This window comes from Sceloporus undulatus, chromosome 1 (genome assembly GCF_019175285.1).
Source record: "Sceloporus undulatus isolate JIND9_A2432 ecotype Alabama chromosome 1, SceUnd_v1.1, whole genome shotgun sequence".
Taxonomy (NCBI): domain Eukaryota; kingdom Metazoa; phylum Chordata; class Lepidosauria; order Squamata; family Phrynosomatidae; genus Sceloporus; species Sceloporus undulatus.
In genome coordinates, this window is record NC_056522.1 from 287,685,909 (window position 1) to 287,707,543 (window position 21,635).

General features: G+C 41.8%; 1 protein-coding gene and 1 long non-coding RNA gene across 5 annotated transcripts in view; both read right to left on the bottom strand.

Moving 5' to 3' along the window:
- The window catches only part of METTL15 (methyltransferase like 15), a 149,467-nt gene extending 128,620 nt beyond the window's left edge, over window positions 1–20,847 (bottom strand). The window contains exons 1-3 of one of the 4 annotated variants that reach the window (XM_042474644.1): window positions 20,712–20,774; window positions 18,846–19,021; window positions 14,170–14,498 (exon numbers count right to left, since the gene is read on the bottom strand). In XM_042474644.1, the coding sequence (XP_042330578.1) occupies window positions 14,170–14,478 (309 nt within the window). In that variant the 5' untranslated portion in view covers window positions 14,479–14,498; window positions 18,846–19,021; window positions 20,712–20,774. Of the gene's footprint in view, window positions 1–14,169; window positions 14,499–15,758; window positions 16,012–18,679; window positions 19,022–20,711 lie in introns of those variants that run through there. The other 3 variants (XM_042474472.1, XM_042474558.1, XM_042474731.1) reach the window with 3 other exon arrangements.
- Window positions 1,733–4,821, bottom strand: LOC121934377. The gene is made up of 3 exons (XR_006104616.1): window positions 4,768–4,821; window positions 3,162–3,350; window positions 1,733–2,003 (listed from the first exon to the last, which is right to left on the bottom strand). It is a non-coding gene; the product is annotated as an uncharacterized LOC121934377 (long non-coding RNA).
- Window positions 20,848–21,635: the final 788 nt, after the last annotated feature.

Here is a 21,635-nt window from a genome sequence, read left to right on the forward strand (position 1 = left end):
AATTTTTTTCATGTTTTTAAGAATCATAGATGTTTTTCTTGATTTATTTTGAAACCAGCATGTTGACCAATCAGTTATCTCTAAAATTAGGTATTCCATACGTTTTGTGGGTCTTCACAAAAACGATTAGATTGTCTGCAAAAGCAACTTAATTTCAACCTTTTATTTTGACAGCTTTTATATTTGAACTTTCTCTTATCCTATTATTCAGAATTTCTAGAATTAACAAAATAGAAGTGGTGATAATGGGCACCCCTTCTGATGCCCTTCTCGATTCTTATAAACTCTGTCTTTCTTGATTTACTGTAGTTGGGCCTTTTGAGCTCTATAAATGGCCTATATCCAAGATAGAAATTCTTCTCCCATATTCATTATTTCTAATATTTTTAAAAGGAATATCCAGCTAACATTATCGAATGCCTTCTCCATGTCCACCATGACTATTGCCAATTTTTGTCAATATGAGTTCGTGATACTCTATTATTGATTGTTGTTCTAATATTATTCTTATTTGACGGTTTGGGAGAAATCCATTCTGGTCATGATGATATAACTAAAATCTTTACCTTCAGACAGATTTTGGAACAAAAATAAAACTGAAGGAAGACTGGAAATGAAAAAAAAAATCATAGATGGGATATATTCATAAATTCCAATCCATTAACAATGGTATAATTTCTTGAGATATTATACACACTAATTTAATGTTAACGTTTTCTTTTCCAAGAACCCTCTTTAAATTATTTTTTGTTTCAGACCACCCAAGTCTTACTCAAGATTTAAAACCCTAAAATGCCTCAAATATCGATTTAAAATTGCTCATCAGGAGGTCTTCAAATCTGGAGCAGGGGAGAAATAAAATAACACACACTTCTATTTATTTTTACTAGAATGATTGCATGAAATTTAAATAATAAATAATAATCTTCATCACCATCATCCTACTTCGACATCGAAACAACAGCTTAATATCATTTATTTTAATTATTAATGAGAAGGCTGGTGTTGCATTTTATTCACCGCATTGTTATAAGCCAGCCCTCTTGCAATGTGACCACCTCAACATAGTTAATCCAAAATAAATTCCTCTGTTACAAATGATTTCCTCCCAAGTAAGCACAAGAGGGATTGCATTCTTAGCCTGTTTCAGCCAAGGCAAAAATGACCTGTGACTCTTCCAAAAGTCAGACGGCCCTACCTTGACCTCCCCTCAACTCCCACACAACTTTTTCTAGCACATAGCCCCTTGTGCTTGCATGGCCTGAGAGCCATCACACACACATAGCCTGGGCACCAAGCAACATGCAGTACCCAAGCAAGTTCTGAACAGCACAACCACATCCTTGCCCAATGCCTAAAGCAGTAGGCACAATAAAGTGTATTTTTGTGGGGGAGGGAGAAGAAAAATGCAGTGGGAGAGAAGTAACAGTGAGAGAAAAAATTTCAGCATGACTGTGAATTGGGAAGAGAAGGCAGCAAGCCGAGCTGTACATGCACCAAGGCTGTACCACTGAGCCACATATCATCTGAAAGATTATGAAAGTTTGGGGATTGGGGAGCCTATGGGTATTTTCCTGCCTGGCCGACACTGGTTCTTCCCACCTGCTTCCCTCTCCCAAATCCAAAGTTCACCCTCTCTTTTCATTCTTCTCTTTTTGACCCACCTGACTACCCTCACCCTATTATTATTATTATTATTATTATTATTATTATTATTATTATTATATTCACAACGAGAATGTTGAACTCTGCTCCCGTTCCTGCACTTTACATGTCGCCCGGGAGTTGAGGAGAAATGCAAAGCGTATGAAGGAGGTAGACTGAGTAGACCACACCGGCTCCTGAGAAAGAAAGGCTATGAAAACAGGCTCCACTGCCACTTTTTCCATTGCCCACTGCCAAATGCCTCAGGGGTGGCAAGGGGTTGAGGCCACACTGTCACAGAAGGCCAAGGCATAGGTACTATCTTCCTCCATGCCCTTGATTGGATACCATCTCCACGACTGGGGGTAGAGATCAACAGAGAGAAGTTGTTAAGTCATTGGGAGGTGGGATCTCAGTATCTTCATCAATCAGTTTGCTAAAGACTCTTTCTTTCTTTCTTTCTTTCTTTCTTTCTTTCTTTCTTTCATGGCCCCCATGTGAGGGCATCACAGCCCCCAGGGGTCTGCGGACCACAGGCTAAGAACTGCTGCATTAATTCATTGGTTCTCAAAACAGTTTGATAGAACCAGCATAGTGTAGTAGTTTGAGCACTGGACGATGACTCTGAAGACTAGGGTTTGAATCCTCACTCAGCCATGGAAACCCTCTGGGTGACCTTGAGCAAGTCACACCCTCTCTGCCTCAGAAGGTAAAGACAAACCCATTGTAAATCACAGAGTCGGAAGAGACCACAATGGCTGCCTCCTGCCTTGAACAAATCTTGCCAAGACACTCCCATGATAGGTTCACCTTAGGGTCACCATAAACAGAAAACAACTTGAAGACACACAACAACAAAATCTCAACACAGTTACAAATATAACATCTCTTACTTCAACAGAACTACCTTTCGGATAGAATGTACTGCTTTGACAGTTCAAGACTAACAACCTAGCTGCTTGACTGACCTATACCATTTTACATAGCTCTTTATAGATTATGATCAGAGTCACAATCTGTTTCTTTCTTTATGCCACTGCACTCTAATTCTACTTCCACAGCTACAAAACTATGCTAATCTTCAAGGTGCACTAGATTTCCCCTATCATTTTTCCTTTTTATACATAACAACAACAATAATAACATATAATATATGTAGTTGCTTTTTTTATTTTATTTTTGACCTCTGGTGGCAGCTATTGCAATCTCCTTCCTGATTTAATCAGATAAATAAGCTGACCCCATTAGGGAATATGCAGTTAATGAAGCAATATCACAACATTTATGCTGCTAATGAGATTTAATACACTATCCTGGCAGCAGGGAGGGTGGGTAAAGACACCTGAAGGCAATGTAAACGATGTAAACATTTGCATACAAGGTGCTAATAGTTACTAGGAAAAAAGGAACATTTTTGGCTGTACCAAAAGATGACAAAAAATTGTGAACATTGTCACCATGATGCTGTTTCTATATGAAGTTTAGTTTTCTTGAACACTTTCTTCTTCCTTACATACCTGTTATTTTCACAGAAAATGTTTTATCCAGACGGTGACATTAGTAGCCTGTTGTGGCAGGAAAAAATTCAATGGTATTCTGTTAATTTCACTCCCTGTTATTTCCTTTTGGCTTTTGACAACATGAAAACATGCGTATTGCTTATGAAGGATCAAGCATGACTAATATACGCTAGAGCTAACTTTTATCTGAAAAAGAAAGTAAAAGCAAAGTTTTAGGTTAAAGTGCTCTATTAAATGTTCCTGCTCACATATTTTATTTTTGAAGATATTACAACAAATATAAGCAGTCAGATATTACAACTGGTATATTACAACTGGTATAATAAATTACAATAGGCATAAGCACCTATCAATGAAACCATCATCCAAGTTTAAGCTCCAACTACAGAGAAAGAAGAATTTGAAAAATTCTATGCTGAAATCCATCAGGAAATCACACACCAAAACAGGTCTTGCTGTTAATATTGGATGATTGGAAAGGAAAAGCAGGAATCAGAGAAGAATGAAAGATTGCAGGAAAATCTGCCTAAATTCAAGAAATTAAGTAGGAAAGTAACTGATTGAATTTTGCAAGGCCACCTGTTTGTTCATTGCAAACACATTCTTCTAGAAACCAATGAGATGATTGTATGCATGAACATCATCTGGTTATAAACATGAGGTTAATCAGATCTCTGCCCTGTCATGGACGGATCATTTCCTCATCAAGGTAGGACTGAAGGCTATTCCCAATACACCTCTCAGGGGTGGAGGACCTATTAAAATGGTCCGCCCTCGAAAGCTGATGGAACCCAAAAGGTTCCAGGAAGCTCTAGAGGGATTTATGACTGGGAATGATGGCGATTTGGTCAAAGCCTTGGTTGATATCTGGGATTACGACCTTACCAAGGCTTTTGACACTATCGCTCCTGAGCGTCCTTTCCAGCCCGCTTGAAATAAAAAAACATGGTACACGGAAAATCTTCGCCAAATTAAGCAGGCTGCACAACGACTAGAGCACTGTTGGAGGAAACATCAGCGTATATCTAACAAGACACACCATGAGGACTTGCTGAGATCTTATGGAGTGGCGATCAATGCAGCAAAGAATTTGTTCTATGCTGCACGTATTGCATCAGTGGAGTCCCATCCAGCAGAGCTGTTCAGGGTGGTTAGAGAGCTAACTCAACTGCCTCCCACCCTGAACCCATTATTAGAACCAACTACAGCCTGCTGTGATGCTTTTAATGACTTCTTTGCTGATAAAATCTCTCAGATAAAGGCTGATCTAGACGTGGACATTATAACAGAAACAGTGAGAGAGGTGTCCAGTGACTCCACTGACTGTGTTAGACTGGATCATTTTGAGTTTGTAACTACTGATGAAGTGGACAAGCTCCTTGGAAGCATAAGGAGAATGACATGCTCTCTTGATCCTTACCCATCGTGGCTGACTGTTCAGGGAGGGGATGCAACAAAAACTTTATTAATCTTATAATTCATGCATCCCTAAAGGAGGGAGTATTTCCAACAAAACTAAAACAAGCAATAGTGAAACCGCTTTTAAAGAAACCCTCTCTAGATCCCCTGCTGAGAAACAACTACAGACCAGTCTCCCTCATACCATTTTTGGGCAAAGTGATCGAGAGGGCAGTCGCCCTCCAACTCCAAGCAGTCTTGGATGAAGCAGATTATCTGGATCCATTTCAAACCGGCTTCAGGGCGGGATACGGAGTTGAGACGGCCATGGTCGCCTTAGTCAATGATCTCCGTCTGGGCATCGTCAGGGGAAGTGTGACCTTGTTAGTGCTCTTGGACATCTCAGCGGCTTTCGATACCATCGACCATGGTATCCTTCTGGAACGCCTGAGTTAGGTATCCGGGGCACTGTTCCGATCCTACCTCTCAGATAGATTCCAGATGGAGCTGGGGGGCAGCTGCTCTGCAAAAAGAGAGCCGACATCTGGTGTCCCTCGAGGCGACATTCTGTCCCCCACACTGTTTAACATGAAACTGCTGGGAGAGATCATCTGGAAACATGGGGCACAGTGTTATCAGTATGCTGATGACACCCAAATACACTTCTCTACGTCTCTGATTGATGCAGTGACTAAGGATAGCATCTCTCCTCTGGATGCCTGCCTTGGGTTGGTAATGGGCTGGATGAGGGAAAACAAACTCAAGTTGAATCCAGGGAAAACGGAGGTACTAGCGATAGGTTCCCCAAGTCCAGGGATGGAGATTTATCAACCTGGATGGGATCACATTTCCTCTAAAGGACGAAGTACGAAGTACGCAGTTTGGGGTACTTTTGGATCCATCTCTACAGTTATCATCTCAGATAGATGCGATGGCCATTCTTGGAGGTATAGGGAAGATAAGCAAAAATAATTCCCCACTCTCTTCCAGGTCAGCATTCTCTGAAGATGCCAGCCACAGATGCTGGCAAAACATCAGAAATAAACTCTTCTAAAACATGGCCACATAGCCCGAAAAACCCACAAAAAATATGAAAGCCTTCGACTACACATTAAAAATAATGCCTTCTGACTCTACCTGTGGGATCAGTGTACAAAGTTTGCTTACTTTAAACACTGGATATTATGCAATGTGGGGATTTTTTAAATCTCATGCTTTTTTATATATTTTTTTAGTTCATGAGATGTTTGTCTCATGATTCACTCATAATTTTACTGCATTGACTCCTAGAATCATAGAATCGTAGAGTTGGAAGAGACCACTAGGGCCATCTAGTCCAACCCCCTGCCATGCAGGAAATCCAAATCAAAGCATCCCTGACAGATGGCCATCCAGCCTCTGTTTAAAGACCTCCAAGGAAGGAGACTCTATCACCTTCCGAGGGAGTGCATTCCACTGTCGAACAGCCCTTACTGTCAGGAAGTTCCTCATAATGTTCAGGTGGAATCGCTTTTCCTGTAACTTGCATCCATTGTTCCGGGTCCTGTTCTCTGGAGCAGCAGAAAACAAGCTTGCTCCCTCTTCAATATGACATCCTTTCAAATATTTAAACAGGGCTATCGTATCACCTCTTAACCTTCTTTTCTCCAGGCTAAACATCCCCAGCTCCCTAAGTCGTTCCTCATAGGGCATGGTTTCCAGACCCTTCACCATTTTTGTCGCCCTCCTTTGGACACGCTCCAGTTTCTCAATGTCCTTTCTGAATTGTGGCGCCCAGAACTGGACACAATATTCTAGGTGGGGCCTGACCAGAGCAGAATACAGTGGCACTATTACTTCTCTTGATCTAGACACTATACATCTATTGATGCAGCCTAAAATAGCATTGGCCTTTTTAGCTGCTGCATCACACTGTTCACTCATGTTCAACTTGTGGTCTACTTGGACTCCCAGATCCCTTTCACACGTAGTTTCATTCAGCCAGGTGTCACTCATCCTATATCTGTGCATTTTATTTTTCCGCCCTAAGTGCAATACCTTACATTTCTCCGTGTTGAATTTCATTTTGTTAGCTTTGGCCCAGCTTTCTAGTCTATTCAGGTCATTTTGAATCTTGATCCTGTCCTCTGGGGTATTAGCTATTCCCCCTAATTTGGTGTCATCTGCAAATTTGATAAGTATGCTCCCAATTCTGTCATCCAGGTCATTGATAAAGATGTTGAATAGCACTGGGCCCAGGACAGAGCCCTGTGGGACCCCACTGGTCACTTCTCTCCAGGATGAAAAGGAGCCATTGTTGAGCACCCTTTGGGTTCGGCCGGTCAATCAATTACAGATCCATGTAACAGTTCCTTTGTCTAGCCCACATTTTACAAGCTTGTTTGCAAGTATGTCATGGGAAACCTTGTCAAAGGCCTTAGTGAAATCAAGATATACTATATCCACAGCATTCCCTTCATCTACCAAGCTGGTAATTTTTATCCTGAATAGAAGTACAAATATTGACTCCTACAAATCTTCACATATACTTCACTAGAATGGAAACTTTTGACAGTTTCTCCTTGCTGGTGAGACTGTAAGAGTTTCTGCATATTTTTCAATGAGGTTGGGGGGCATTTGGCTGAAAAAAAGTGCTCTTTCTAATAATGGGGAAAAGCACATTTGTGCTTTCTACTAGGATGGAGTACTAAATATCCTTCAGTAAATTATAATTTTTCATGCAAGCTTTTATGTGCCAAAATGCTGTTCTGAAGAAAAAGAATATTTGTGAATATTCTTTATGAGTACATTCCTAATCCAAAATTATCATATTTTCACTTTACCTATGCAGAATACCACAAGTATTTTCAAGTACTGAACTATTTTAATTCTAGATTTTTTCCCAGTAAGGACAGCTCACATGATAGCTCATAAAACAAGCTTAATGAATTGGTACTGCCTGGTACAAAAGGTAACTGGAAATATGACTTGTTATAAGCAAGCCAATATTGAAGTATTTATAAAATTAGCCAATATATAACTAGTTATTTCTATCACTACTTCTGGGGCCAGTGTCTCATTCAAAGTTTAAAAAGAGGGAGGAAGGGAGGGAGGAAAGAGAAAAGAAAAGTAAAAGAAATGTGGCAGCACCTTTAAGACTTTTTTTATATGAGCTTTTGTGGATATTAATCCACTTTTGTGACTAGTTTTGCCAAAGAAGTACAAAAACTAGTAGTGTAACGCAGAAGGAAAGTGTACACAGTGTCATTTACAAGCTGAGTCACCAAAAAGCATTACATCTTTCTATTATAATATAGCGCCTTAAATAGGCTTCTGAAATACTACCATTTGTTATGTGATACATAGTGATAGCAGCAAGCAAACTCAGTATCATAGGAAAATGAGATCTGGTGCATACCCAGCATGGCTCTCAGCAGGCAGGCCTAGTACCTTGCTGTTCTGGTCCTTGGTAGAAGCTGCAAACTCCCCTTCAGCAGAAAGGAATGTGACAAGAGTGGTGGTAACAACTATTTTGAAGATGACAGCTAGAGAATTTGACTCTGAGTACAAAGAAAGAAGGCCAAGATAGAAGTCCTCTCTGGAAAAACAGCAGGAGGAAGATTCTTGAGCTATTCCCTTCCAGTGACATCAAGAATCTTCAATTTGTTTAACACAATGATGTTAGCAAATTATTTGAAGAAGTAAGGCCCACCTCTTGTCTGTTAGATTCATGTCCATCCTGACTGATTAGAGCTGTCAGAAGAGGGCAGACCAATTGGATGGTGGAAACTGTCTTCTCTGAAACACCATTGTGTTCCAATCGCTTCCAAAGAGGCAACTGTAAGACTGTGGCTCAAGAAAGTTTCACTGTACTTCCTTAAGCTATTTAACATTTACATGAAGCTGCTGGGAGAGATCATCCGGAGACATAGGGCGTGGTGTTATCAGTATGCTGATGACACCCAAATTTATTTCTCTATGTCTCCGACTGCTGCAGTGACTAGGGACGGCATCTCTCCTCTGGACACCTGTCTAGGGTCAGTAATGGGCTGGATGAGGGAAAGCAAGCTCAGGTTGAATCCAGAGAAAACAGAGGTACTAGCAATAGGTTCCCTAGGTCCTGGGAAGGAAATTAGTCAACCTGCCCTGGACAGGATCACACTTCCCCTAAAGGATGAAGTTCGCAGTTTGGGAGTACTCCTGGACTCATCGCTACAATTGTCATCTCAAGTAGATGCGACAGCCAGGAATGCTTGGTACCAACTTCAGGACCTTGAAGCAGTGGTACATGCGCTGGTAATCTCTCGCCTTGATTTCTGTAATGCGTTCTATATGGGACTACCCTTCTACCAAGTTCAGAAGCTTCAATTACTACAAAATGCAGCAGCCAGATTAGTCACTGGTTCTTCGAAATTTGACCATATAACATCTATTTTGAAAGATCTTCATTGGCTACCTATTAGCTTCCGGGCTCAATACAAGGTGTTTGTTATAAAGCCCTACATGGCTTGGGCCCGAGTTACTTAAAGGAATGCCTCTCCCTGTATAATCCGCTCCGCACTCTCAGAACTTCCAGGGAAAATCTGTTAGAAGTACATCCAACTAGATTGGTTTCAACTTCTCAAAGAACCTTTACTTCAGTGGCTCCTAAACTATGGAACAACCTCCTGGAAGAGATCCATCTTATTATGTCATTGGAAGGTTTCAAGAGGGCAGTTAAGACGGATCTCTTCCGGCAAGCCTATCCACCCAATCTTCTTTAAAGACATCATTCACTCTTCCATTCAGGATCAGAATACTATATCTTATAATCATTTGACTGTACAGTGCGTCCTTTGTTTACACGGGGATCCGTTCTGGACTCCCTCGTGAAAAACAGGCATGCACCCCATAGGTGCACAGCCCATTCATCCCTATGGGACGCACCACCCCTTCCTCCCTGCGCAGTTTTCAGCCTATGCTAAAAGCCGCATAAGAGCACCCATGTAAAATGTGGGCGCACTGTACTGTTTTAACTGTTTTAATGCTTGAAAATTATATGTTTTATTCTTGTATCTTATTGTTATTTTTGGGTTGTAATCCCGCCTCGGTCCACCTGGGAGAGGCAGGAAAATATAAATAAATTTTATTATTATTATTATTATTATTTTAAATAATTATTGCTCAGTTCTTAATCTCCCTTTTTAAAGGTATGGGCTTAGACACAGGCTGCACCTATGCTGTAAAAAGAAAATATGCAGTTTAATTTCTGTAGCTCTATGGCATCCTGGGATTTGTTGTTTTACAAGGTCTTTAGCCTTGACTGCTAGTGCCTCACAAAACTACATATCCCAAGGCTCTGCAGGATGAAGCCATAGCAGTTAAAGTGGTATCAAACTGCATCATTTTTACAGTGTAGATGCACTCCCAGTGTCAGCAGCACAATTCCAGGCCTTCTTGGATAAAATGGACCACATGAATCCATTCCAGTCTGAAATCAGGCCTGGTTGTGGATCAGAAACAACTCTGGTTACCTTGACAAATAACCTACACAAGGAACTGTACTGTGGAGTGTATCCCTGTTGGTTCTGCTGGACCTCTCAGCAGCTTTCAATAATATCACCCACGGCATATGTCTGGGATACTTCTCTGTTCTGGGGATTTGGGAGGTCTGTTCTACAATGGTTCCAGCTCTTCCTTGAAGGGCACACTATGGTGATCCCACTGGACAGAATACACTTTTCAGCACTTACATGAAAAGGGTAGAGGCCACCAGGAGTTTGGGTCAGGTATCATCGGTATGCTGATGACAGCCAACCCTATCTCTCTTTTACAAATAATGCCAATGACAATGTAGAACTCTTGAATAATTGTCTACATGCAACAAAGCACTGGATATGGGTGAATAAATTGAGGCTCAATCCAAACATGAGGGAAGTTCTTTGGTCAGTAGATAAGATCACCTGGGGTTGGGAATACAAACTTGTTGTGGATAGAGTTACACTCCCTCTAAAATTTCATGTCTGTAGCTTTTGGGTACTCGTGGACTCAGTGCTGATCAAGAATGCTATCAGACTAGTGTTGTAATTTCTGAGATTATATAACACTAGTCTTACTAGAACTACACTAGATTCCAATTTACTTCAGAGGTCAATTGAAACTGCTGGTTTTCACCTACTACCCTTAAATGGTTTTGGATCATTATATTTGAAAAAATGCCTCCCAACATATGAGTCTACCCCAAATTTAAGATCCTCAAGTGAGGCCCCACTGCATGTGTTACCATCCAATGAAGCTAGATGGTGGGTAAAGGTGACAGGGCTTTATCTGTAGCAGCAGTTCCACTATGGAACTCCATCCTAAAGTAAATCAATCTGGCACCAAACCTTTGGAGTTTCCAGGGGGCAGGAAAGATTATGCAGTTTCCCTTAGCCCTCAGACTGTCTCAGCTGTTTTGATTGTCTCTTTTTTAAAAAAAAATTAAAGTGGAGTTTAAATTTATTTTTAAATGTTTTAATTCATATATTTAATGCTTTAAATATTTTTATCCATTTTACTTTGTTTCAGTGGTCTTGGTGGGTTGGAAGGCAATAAATAAATAAATAAACAAATAGTTCCTAAACTACTAGAAGGAGAAGGTATTTACATTTTTTCTTCCTCCTGGGGGAAAAGTGGCTCTGGGAATGGGAGAAATCTTTCACATAAGAAGCATCATTAAAGGATCCCTTAAACTGCCTCCTTCTGATAATCTGTGGAAGAGTGTAGCCTTAGTATCACATGTAGTTTGGCCCATAAGGAAACCAGATTCTGTTAACATTGATGACGGGGATGAAATAAATAATGGTTAAGGGTCTTCAGTGTAAGTATCTCATTGTACAGTCTTATTCATATTATGACCAAAGTTGCCAGTCCTTTCTCAGCTCCAACACGCCTACACCTCATCAATTATTTTGCAGCCCTCCTACACTTATTTACTTCTCCCATTACTGTCTGTTATGGGGGGGGGGGGGAGTCCTGCAGTCATTTAACTACAAGACCCTCCAAAGGAATGAAAATGAGCAAGAAGTACTAATGTAGGTATAATGTGTTTAGAATTATCTGGGCTCCACCACCTTTGAGACTCACTGAATGGTTATAAAAAGATCACAATAAAATTTTCAACATCTATGGACTCACTAGTACAAAAACTGACGGACCAGAATACCCTAAAATAACAGTTAGTTAATATAGCAAGTTTTACAGGATATAAGTTTCTGTGGATTTATTGCAACTGGCTCTTTGCTGAAAAGAAAATGAACTTAAAAGGAGGTGACTCATTCATACAATGTGCTTCAGAGAATACTGTACAGAAAGGATGGGGGAGGATTCTAAAGAATGGATAGATACTTTACCTAGAAAAAACATTGTTTACAACCAGTGAAAGTTCTCCCACAGGTAGGTGCCAAGGATGGGGACAGAGCTAACATCTACTTCAAATAATGGCAATCTCACATCATCTGAACCATGTTTCTGAACCATACATCTTTGGCCAAAAAAGACAAAAAAACATAACCAAATGTCATTTTGGGATTGTACAGGGTCTGTCCATGTTTGGGGAACACTGTGTTGAACGGCATTAAAACAAATGAAGAGATGAATGGAATTTGAAAGTTTGAACCTACAAGTTCAGTCATTAACAAATCAATTCTACATTTTGAAAATTCGTTGCCCTTCCATAGTTAGGTCATTGCAGTGATCAACTGCAATAAGGTAAGTATGAAGTTTGGGATTTGACCACTACTGAGCTCTCACTTCTGATACTTCTGTGAGATATTCTTCCCTAGTATTTACAGCTGAGAAGTAACTCAAGAAATGTACCTTAGAAAATCCTGTACTATCCATCTCCAGAGGTAGCAAAATCAATCATCTCCCCATCTCAGTTAGCCTGTGATGCAGTGCTAGCACACAGGAACACAAAACAGGTAGCCTATTTTAGAGAGACTAACAGAAGAAAGAGTGAGTTTGTGTCTTTTTAATTTAAGCAGCTTGGTGTTGAGGAAACTGTGAAATTCTGTTTGTTTTTTGCTGCTTTCAGTTTTCTGTTACTGGTACACAGATTCTGGTGAGAGAGGCTGCTGCAGCTCCTTGAGGTGATTCATCTAACTAGGATCAGGGTCTGTATTCAAAGATGGGTTGAATGAGAGTCAATCAGCTGAAACTGAAAGGAGCAAGGAAGGAGGACTTGTCTGTGACTGGTTCCCAAGTCTCAGACACTAGATTGCTACCTGTTCTAAATGAAGTTGCATGTCTTCAGAAAGAGCAAGTTCATTGTCTGGGGTTACAACTAGATTAATCTCTATGCCAATCAAGTGGCCCAGAGTGCCTTTTATAATTCCCTAAATAAAAAAATTGGGAGACCAGGGTTCAAATCCCTACTCGGTCATGGAAACATGCTGGATGACCTAAGGCAAGTCACACTCTCTCAGCCACAGAGAAGGGCAATGGCAAAGCTCTGAAGAAATCTTGCCAGGAAAAAATTATGGTAGGTTCAGCTTAAGTCAGAAATTAATTGAAGGTATACAACAACAATAACCAAAAAATGTAAATTTTCAAATAATAAAAGCAACATCACCTGAAAACTGAGATACCAGACAATTAAGAACCATCAAGAATAAGACAAACACAAATATTTTCAGCAATGAAAGAATTGGTGTTCAAATGAGTCTAGATGATACTAAACTATTGTGACCTTCTGCCAATTGGAGTCTCAAATTTTGCTTCATAAATTAATCTTTGTAAACGACAGCTTTTGTAGCCTGCTATAAACAAACAAACAAGCTTCATTTATATACCGCTTCATATCACCTAAGCAGTGTCTAAGCAGTTTAGTTTGCCCCCCAAAAATCTGGGTACTCATTTTAACGACCTCAGAAGGATGCAAGCCCGAGTCAAGCTTGAGCCCTTTTGCTGGTCTTGAACTCACAACCTTATGGTTTTGAGTGAGTGGCTGCAGTACAGGCATTTAACCATTGTGCCGCCATGGCTCCTGGTGGGAATCATGCAGCCCTAGATTATTCTATGGTAAGAAATGGTGAGAGCTGCAGTCCAACTATAGAAAGGTGATACAGTTGTACTATGGTATATAGATGAGCGATAATGGAAACATATTTTTTTCTAATCCCACAATTAAATGTCCATATTCCATATTGCTCAAGTAAAAAAAATAAATGAATAAAATTAAATTAAATTAAAAATTAAAAAGTTCCATTAAACTCATCTCCACGTAGAAGGGCTTTTTGCTGATGGTCAAAGGTTACTAACTTTAACCAAATACATCATAAAATCTATCTGTCAGTGTATCATGGGGCAATGATAGTGGTAAAACATCATTCCTCTTTTCCAATACTGCAGCTAACTACACTGCACCCAGCTAAGCTCTTCCATGTGTTATGGGTTTATCATAATCTTCCATGGTTAATCTTATTATTAATCATGCAAAACCATGATTTCTGAAAGCAATCACAGGTCAGTCCAGTATCACGGGAGCAACAAGAGGAAAAACAAACAAAAACAAAGCAGCTTTATTTCTCTGTATTTTTTCAAGACTAAAAAAAATGACTTTTTAAAGGTACATACACATATAAACTCTGAAAATAAAAGTCCATCTTACCTGGCCATTCTGTGGTGCCAAAAAATTAACAACCTCCTTGACCATAACTGGTATATGCAGTTGTTGATTATCTTCATTGTCTACTCTATACAGGAAGTTTTCATTATCATGCAAAGGCAATGATTGTTTTTCAGTTTCACATTTACTGACTAATGAAGAGTGTATGTTTTTAACCCATATATCTAAACAAATTGGACTAGATTTAATTAAACTGTGAAAAAGAAACTGATTCCAGATTTTGTATAAATATGGAAGCTGAAGCATGTTGTAGAGAATATTGATTGAAGGATAAGGTAGAAATCTTGTCATCAGCTAAGAAGTAATCCAGCCTGGAGGGGAGCAAGAAAATAGAAATCAAAATTAAAGTTTTCCAAAATGGCTTGCATGAAAGAACTGTAAGAAAACTGTTATTGTTGTTGTTATTTTTAGAAACTGACAGGGAAGATTTAGCACCAGTAAATACTACATGATATTGACTAACATAGCCCACTGATTATGATATGATTATGCTATTGTATTTTGCTGCTGTATTTTAATACAGTGGGCTCTTCTCATAGGCAGACTTATCATCTGCAGATGGTAAGCCGGGGGGGGGGGGGGGGCAAAGGAGAGAGGGGAGTAAGGAGTAGCACGCCAGGAGGGAGAGGAGGAGGGCGCAGCATGAGGAAGAGGAGAAAAGAGGCGGCATGGCACGAGGAAGGAGGAAGGTGTGGCATGAGGTGGGGGGGAGGAGGAAGAGGACGAGGTGAGGTGAATGAAGGAGGAGAAAGTACGCACAGCCCACAACACACCTAGGAGGAGCAGGAAGGCGAGGCAGGTGGAGGAAGAGGAAGGCGTGGTGCAACATGAGGTGGAAGGAGGAGGATGGGAAAGAGAGGGAAAAGAAAGAGGTAGTAAATAGAATTTGAGCATACGCGGATTTTGGCCCCCATGGGGAGGGGGTCCATAATGGCTCTTCAAAGTATGATTTCAAAGAAGCTGAATCTTACCCCCAAAGCTGCCTGTACTGCAGCCACTCATTCACAAACCATAAAGTCGCGAGTGCAATCCCAGCCAGGGGCTCAAGCTTGATTCAGGCTTGCATCCTTCCAAGGTTGCTAAAATGAGTACCCAGCTTGTTGGGGGCAAGTAGCTCACACTTTCTAAACTGCTTAGGGAGCGCTTAAGTGCACTGATAAGGAGTATAGAAATGTACTTGCTTGCTATTGCTATTGTTTATCTTTTTGGCTGTCCACAGTATCCTCAGCACTCTTCACCATCTCAAATGAATTCATCTTATTCACTTTCTTCACTGTCCAGCTCTTGCATCCATACATGGTAATGGGGAATACAATGGCTTATAAGATTCTAACTTTAGTACTCAGTTGTACATCTTTACTTTCAAGGATCTTTTCTTGTTCTTTCATAGCTGCCTTTCCCATTCCTAGTCTTCTTCTGATTTTTTGACTGCAATATTTATTTTTGTCAATGTTTGATCCAATGTAAAGCAACTCTTTCACCATTTCAATTTCCTCATTACCTAGGCTGAACTTATGTAGTTCCTCAATGGTCATTGGTTTTGTTTTCCTTATGTTCAGCATTAAGCATACCTTTGCACTTTCTGCTTTGACCTTCCTTAATACAGTGCGCTTGTGTAGAGCCATGTGACGAACTGACTTACAAACCAGCCAATCAAAAGCCAGAGACCCTAAACCAATCAGGTGCAGGCTGAGGAGTTTGAAGATTCCGCTTGGCAGCTGGGTTGAGTCAGTTAGGGTTTGGAATCCGGAGGGAGGACGCTGGGGTTCAGTTGGGGAACAGTAGAGTCCAAGAGAGGACTGGGTTCCAGAAGTTCCTGAGGGAACAGCATTTTGTTAGAGTGGGGTGTTGATCATAGACCAAGAAAGGGTCTGATAGGTCCAGAGAGGGACAGTATTAGTTTGGCAGTCTAGAGAAGAGAGACTCAATGTAGCCAGACTCTGGAAGAGGGGTTTCGGTTACATAATTTCCTGAGGGATATTATAGCCTGTGTGGCTGAGTTATTAATTGGGATTTAAGAACAAACCTGTATATATGTAACCAAGAAAGACACAGTAACAACTTCATGTCCGAGGCAGTTACCCACTGCCAAAATGTACGTGCTCGGCACGTACTAGGGTTGGGAAGGGGTGTCCTTTCCGGACGCTCCTAACCCTAATATGTGCTGAGCACGTACAAAATGGCAGCACCCATTCTACATGGGCGCCGCCATTTTGACATAGTGGACGCTTAGCGTCCGCACGTCGTGACGTGGAAATGATGCCACAAGTGCGCCATTGGCGCCTTGTGGTGTCATAACCGCGCCACAAAAAGTACCTGCTTTTTGTGGGTTCTTTTTGCTGCACCAGGGAATTGCGTGGTTTGTCCGCTGCGGTTCCCTGGCGCAGCAAACACGGGCACTGGCAGAGCGCCCTTTTTGGGTGCTCTGTAAAGCGCCAAAGTTACCTTTTCCATTCTGTTTTAAAATAAACCTTTATTCTTCTTTGAATATCCACTTGGCCTGTGTTTGAAATCAAACCACGCTACTGATCTTTAGAAACAGAGGGGTGTTGAGCCATCATAGGAGAGTTTCTTGGGGCCCCTTCACATAAATTAGGTGGGAGCAGGGTCTAAAGAGCCAGTGTCAAGGTGAAGGGTGGGCAGAGACCTTCACATAAATTGGTGGCAGCGGTGGGATAACACAAGTCCCAAGCGCCTGCCACAATAGAAAGGTTGTTCATCACAGAAGCCATCAGGAATATCATTCCAGATGAGAACCTATCTGACCTAGCCACTCAGGTTTGCCAGTTTGTTCTCACACACAATTACTCACAAACAATTATTGATAACAATTTATACCTTCAAGATAATGGCTCTGCCATGGGCACATGCATGGCACCACAATATGCCAATATCTTCATGGCCGACCTAGAACGCTTCCTTAACACCTGCACCAAGAAACTGTTCCTCTACTTGAGGTACACTGATGATATCTTCATGGAGAGGACTCACTCAAGACATTCCACCAGAGTTTCAACAACTTCCACCCCACCATCAACCTCAGCCTCAGCCTGGAACTATCTACTGAACAAGTTCACTTTCTGGATACCACAGTACAGCGTCAAAATGAACAGATAAGCATCACACTATATTGCAAACCCACGGATTGCTACGCATACATGCCTCCAGCTTCCCTCCTGAACTAGATCCATAGTCTACAGCCAAGCCCTCCGATATAATTGCATCTGCTGAGACCCACAAGACAGGGATGCCAAACTCACGGAATAACCAGTCCTCAAACTACAATACCCACCACATGAAGTGAAAAAAACAAATTAACAAGGCAAGATGTTCACCCAGCACTGATCTATCACAGAACAAAATGAAGAGGGAAAATGACAGAATCCCACTCTTTCAAGGGTCGTTGCTGGCAGAAATTTACTCGCTTACAGACAGACTCCAAACCTCAAACAGGTACTCACCTACAGGACAAGAGACGACACAAGGCGACACACATATTAAGCCTTGCCACAAACCAAGAAGCCAACTCTGCCCACACATTTATACAGGAAATATCATCACAAGACCTAATGGTATCACCCACAATATGAGAGGGGGCTTCACGTGCTCATCCTCCAATGTGATCTATGCTGTACTGTGTCAGCAATGCCCTTCAGTACTTTACATTGGGCAAACAGGCCAGTCCCTGTGCCAGAGGATAAATGGACATAAATTAGGAATGGGAATACACAAAAACCGACGGCAGAACTTTTCAATCTTCCTGGGTATTCTATCTCAGACCTCAGAATGAGGTCATTGAATGAAAGAACTACAAAGGTAGATTGGAAAGAGAAACAGCAGAATTGGAATTCATCCACAAACTACAGTCCCTCGGCAACTGAACAAACACAATGGTTTCCTGATACACTACACACACTTCAACACTACCTGACCCTATCCTCATGGGGGTACCCTACTTTCATCTATTCCCCTCACCATAGGCTAGTCCCATTGCAAAACTTGATCTGCCAATTCATCTTCATGGACACAGACCAGTTTCCTATGTCTTTGTGCACTAATGACCATTGTTAAAACTGGACCTACAACTTCATTTCCATACACAAAAGATTTGTAATTTGAATTGACATCCTCACATAACAATGGCATATATATATCTGTACCTGGCTTCCACGCCACCAAATGCATCTGAAGAAGTAGACTGATGTCTATGAAAGCGCATGCTGCCAATTTCTTTTAGTCTCAAAGATGCTACAGGATCTCTCTAAGTACTGATTCTACAGACTAACATGGCTATATCTTTGAATGCACATTGTTAGTTTTGGATTGAGGTTTGCTAAAACATGTTGAGCTTAACTTTTCTTCTGTGTGTGGTGTGGGATCCTATGTCTATTCTTTCCATGTTAGTTCTGCCCCTGGTTGCAAATTGTCTGATAAAGAAATGACCAGGAACACTTCCTGATAGTACGAGCTGTTGAACAGTGGAATACACTACCTTCAAGTGTGATGCAGTCCCCTTCTTTGGAGGTTTTTAAAGCAGAGGTTGGATGGCTATCTGTAGGGGGTTTGTGTTGGATTTGATGGCCCTTGATGGTCTCTTTCAACTCTATGATTCTCTGCTTTGTTAACTAAGTTATGAATCTTTTTCTTATGAATCTCACTTTCAGCTTGTAAGCTTCAAGGATTTCCCTGTGTATTCTTCATTAGTCCTCTTGCTTTCCAAAAGCTCCTGCATTTTCAACACAATGTCAATTCCTATGACATGAGAAGATGGATACCGAAGGTAGACACAGGTAGTCAGCAGTTGAGAGAGATGGAAGAAGTACTAATGAGAGACCTAAAGGCAAAGACGAAAATAAGGAAGTAGAGAGATTGAGAGATCAGAAAAGAAACCATGGACAGGGGAGCAACTAAGACTGAAAAAACTGCAACAGAAGCTGCTGGGTAACTAGCATCTGTCAACCCCAACATCATGGCATGGAACCAATGATGGTCTGGATCTGGGTCACTTGCTGGGAGAAGGGAGTCTGTTTACTCAGTACTGATATTGAACTGAAACAATTATTGATTTAATTCAGCATTTTTAACCTATGAAGTGACCCTAATTCATTAGCTGCAGGAGTGACTGATTGCCAATGTGCCTCATCTCCCCAGCCACAGCTGAGAATGAGGTACGTTTCATTAACACCTAAGAAGTCTCAAACAACAATTTGGACTACATTAAATGCAAAGCGGAACAAATGAAAGAAAGAAAAGCGGGAGCTCTGTTCTGACTTTACAGCCATTTTGGCAGTCACTTGGTTGTTCTGCATCTCCTTATGTTGTTTTAAGTTTGGAAGCAGCTCTTTCACTGGTCCAAAACACACTACCGAAATAATCCAGTTTGAGATTGCTTTAACTGCCCTGGCTCAGTACTAGGGAATCCTGGGAATTGTAGTTTATTGTGGCACAAGAGCTCTCTGGCAGAGAAGGCTAAATGCCTCACAAAATTACATTTCCCAGAATTTCCTAGGATTGACCCAGATCAGTTAAAGTGGTCTCAAACTGGATTATTTCTGCAGTGTGTTTTGGACCTTAGAGGCAGAGCCAGGGTGGTGTAGTGGTTTCAGTGCTGGACTGCGACTCTGGAGACCAGGGCTTGGCCATGGAAACCCAACGGGTGACCTTGGGCAGGTCACTCTCTCTCAGCCTCAGGAGAAGGCAAAGGCAAACTCCACTCTACACAAATGTTTCCAACAAAGTTTAAAACACACTCCAGAAACAATCCACTTTGAGACCACTTTTACTTTGGTCTAGTTTTAAAGAGGGAAATGTGTATGCATTTTGTATATTTTGTAGTGTATTTTTGTGTTGTAACCCACCTCGATCCTTTTGGGAGAGGTGGGATATAAAGGTCTGGAAACCATGCCCTATGAGGAACGACTCAGGGAGCTGGGGATGTTTAGCCTGGAGAAGAGAAGTTGAAGAGGTGATATGACAGCCCTGTTTAAATATCCGAAGGGATGTCATATTGAGGAGGGAGCAAGCTTGTTTTCTGCTGCTCCAGAGAACAGGACCCGGAACAATGGATGCAAGCTACAGGAAAGGAGATTCCTCCTCAACACTGGGAAGCCCTTCCTCGGGGTTATTGCTGTTCAGAGAGGAACACACTTCTTTGGAGGGATGCTTTGATTGAGAGAGACTGACTGGGTGGCCCTCGGGGTCTCTTCCAACTCTCTGATTCTGTGATTCTTACTGCTCTGGCTCAGTGCCTGTGTAGTAGCTGGCAGTGGCACCAGAGCTCCTCTGACAGAGAAGGCTAAATGTCTCAGGCGCCTTCCCAGAATTCCCTAGCACTGAGCCAGGATAAACGTGGGTTATTATTTCTGCAGTGTGCTTTGCATCCAAGAACGCGCCATTAAGCCGGGGGAAGGCTTGAGGCCACCAAACCACAAGCATCAAGAGAAGGAACGTGCATTATTCACTGGGGCAGAGAAGGCGGGAAACCTGATCGCCGCCGCCATTTCCCTTGCAAACAGGATACTTACGGATCCAGAGGAGAGGAGAGCGAGGCTTCTGCCCCGCAGTCCCGCCTACGTCACAAAAAGGGCGGCCAATAGGCGTCCTCCTTGCAACAAGGCCTCTGCCCCCCCCCCAGTCCCGCCTGCGTCACAAAGAGGGCGACCAATAGGCGTCCTCCCTGCATCAAGGCGCCGCCGCCTTCAGTTCCGCTTCGGAAGCTCAGTCCCAGGCGGGGTCTCCTTGGAAGCCCCTTACTAGACAGGCTCAAATTAACTGGCAGGCTAGATTACCGCCTTGCTATTCCACTGCTCTGGCTGCCTCCTCCTGTTGCATTCTGGGATTTGCAGTTTTCACGGAGGGGCGTTTAGAATCCTCAGCCAGAGAGCTCTTAGGCCTCAGTGACCTACAAACCCCAAAATGCAACGGGAGGCAGCCAGGGCAGTGAAAGTGGAATAGCGCAGCAGTATTAAGAGTGTAGTGGAGAGAGAGAGAGAGAATCTGAGGGCGCGCGCATCTCTTGGCTCGAGGCGCTTTCCTCAGTCTCTAGAAGGCGCTTGAGGGGAGGGGGAGGGGCGTCCGTTGGAATTCCACCTCAACGGTCCTTCTTCTTCTTCTTCACAGGCATTTCTTGCTCTGTTTCACTTCAGTTCCGCCTTTCTCTCTTAAGGAAACAAAAGGGACCCCGCCCCCAAGGCGGCTCACATAAGAGGAGGAAACATTTATCAAAACGTCACAATAAAAAACGTTTAAAAACCAATTAAAACCCTCGAGTTTAAATAGTATAAAATTAACGCAAGACCATACAAAAGTTTAAAAACATAACTAAACCACACACACCATATTTTTAACATTATTATTGTTATTGTTATATTTATTTGTATCCCGCTCCTCTTTCCCCAGAACGGGCTCAGAGCGGCTTCACAACATCAAAAAGTACAGTACAATTAAAA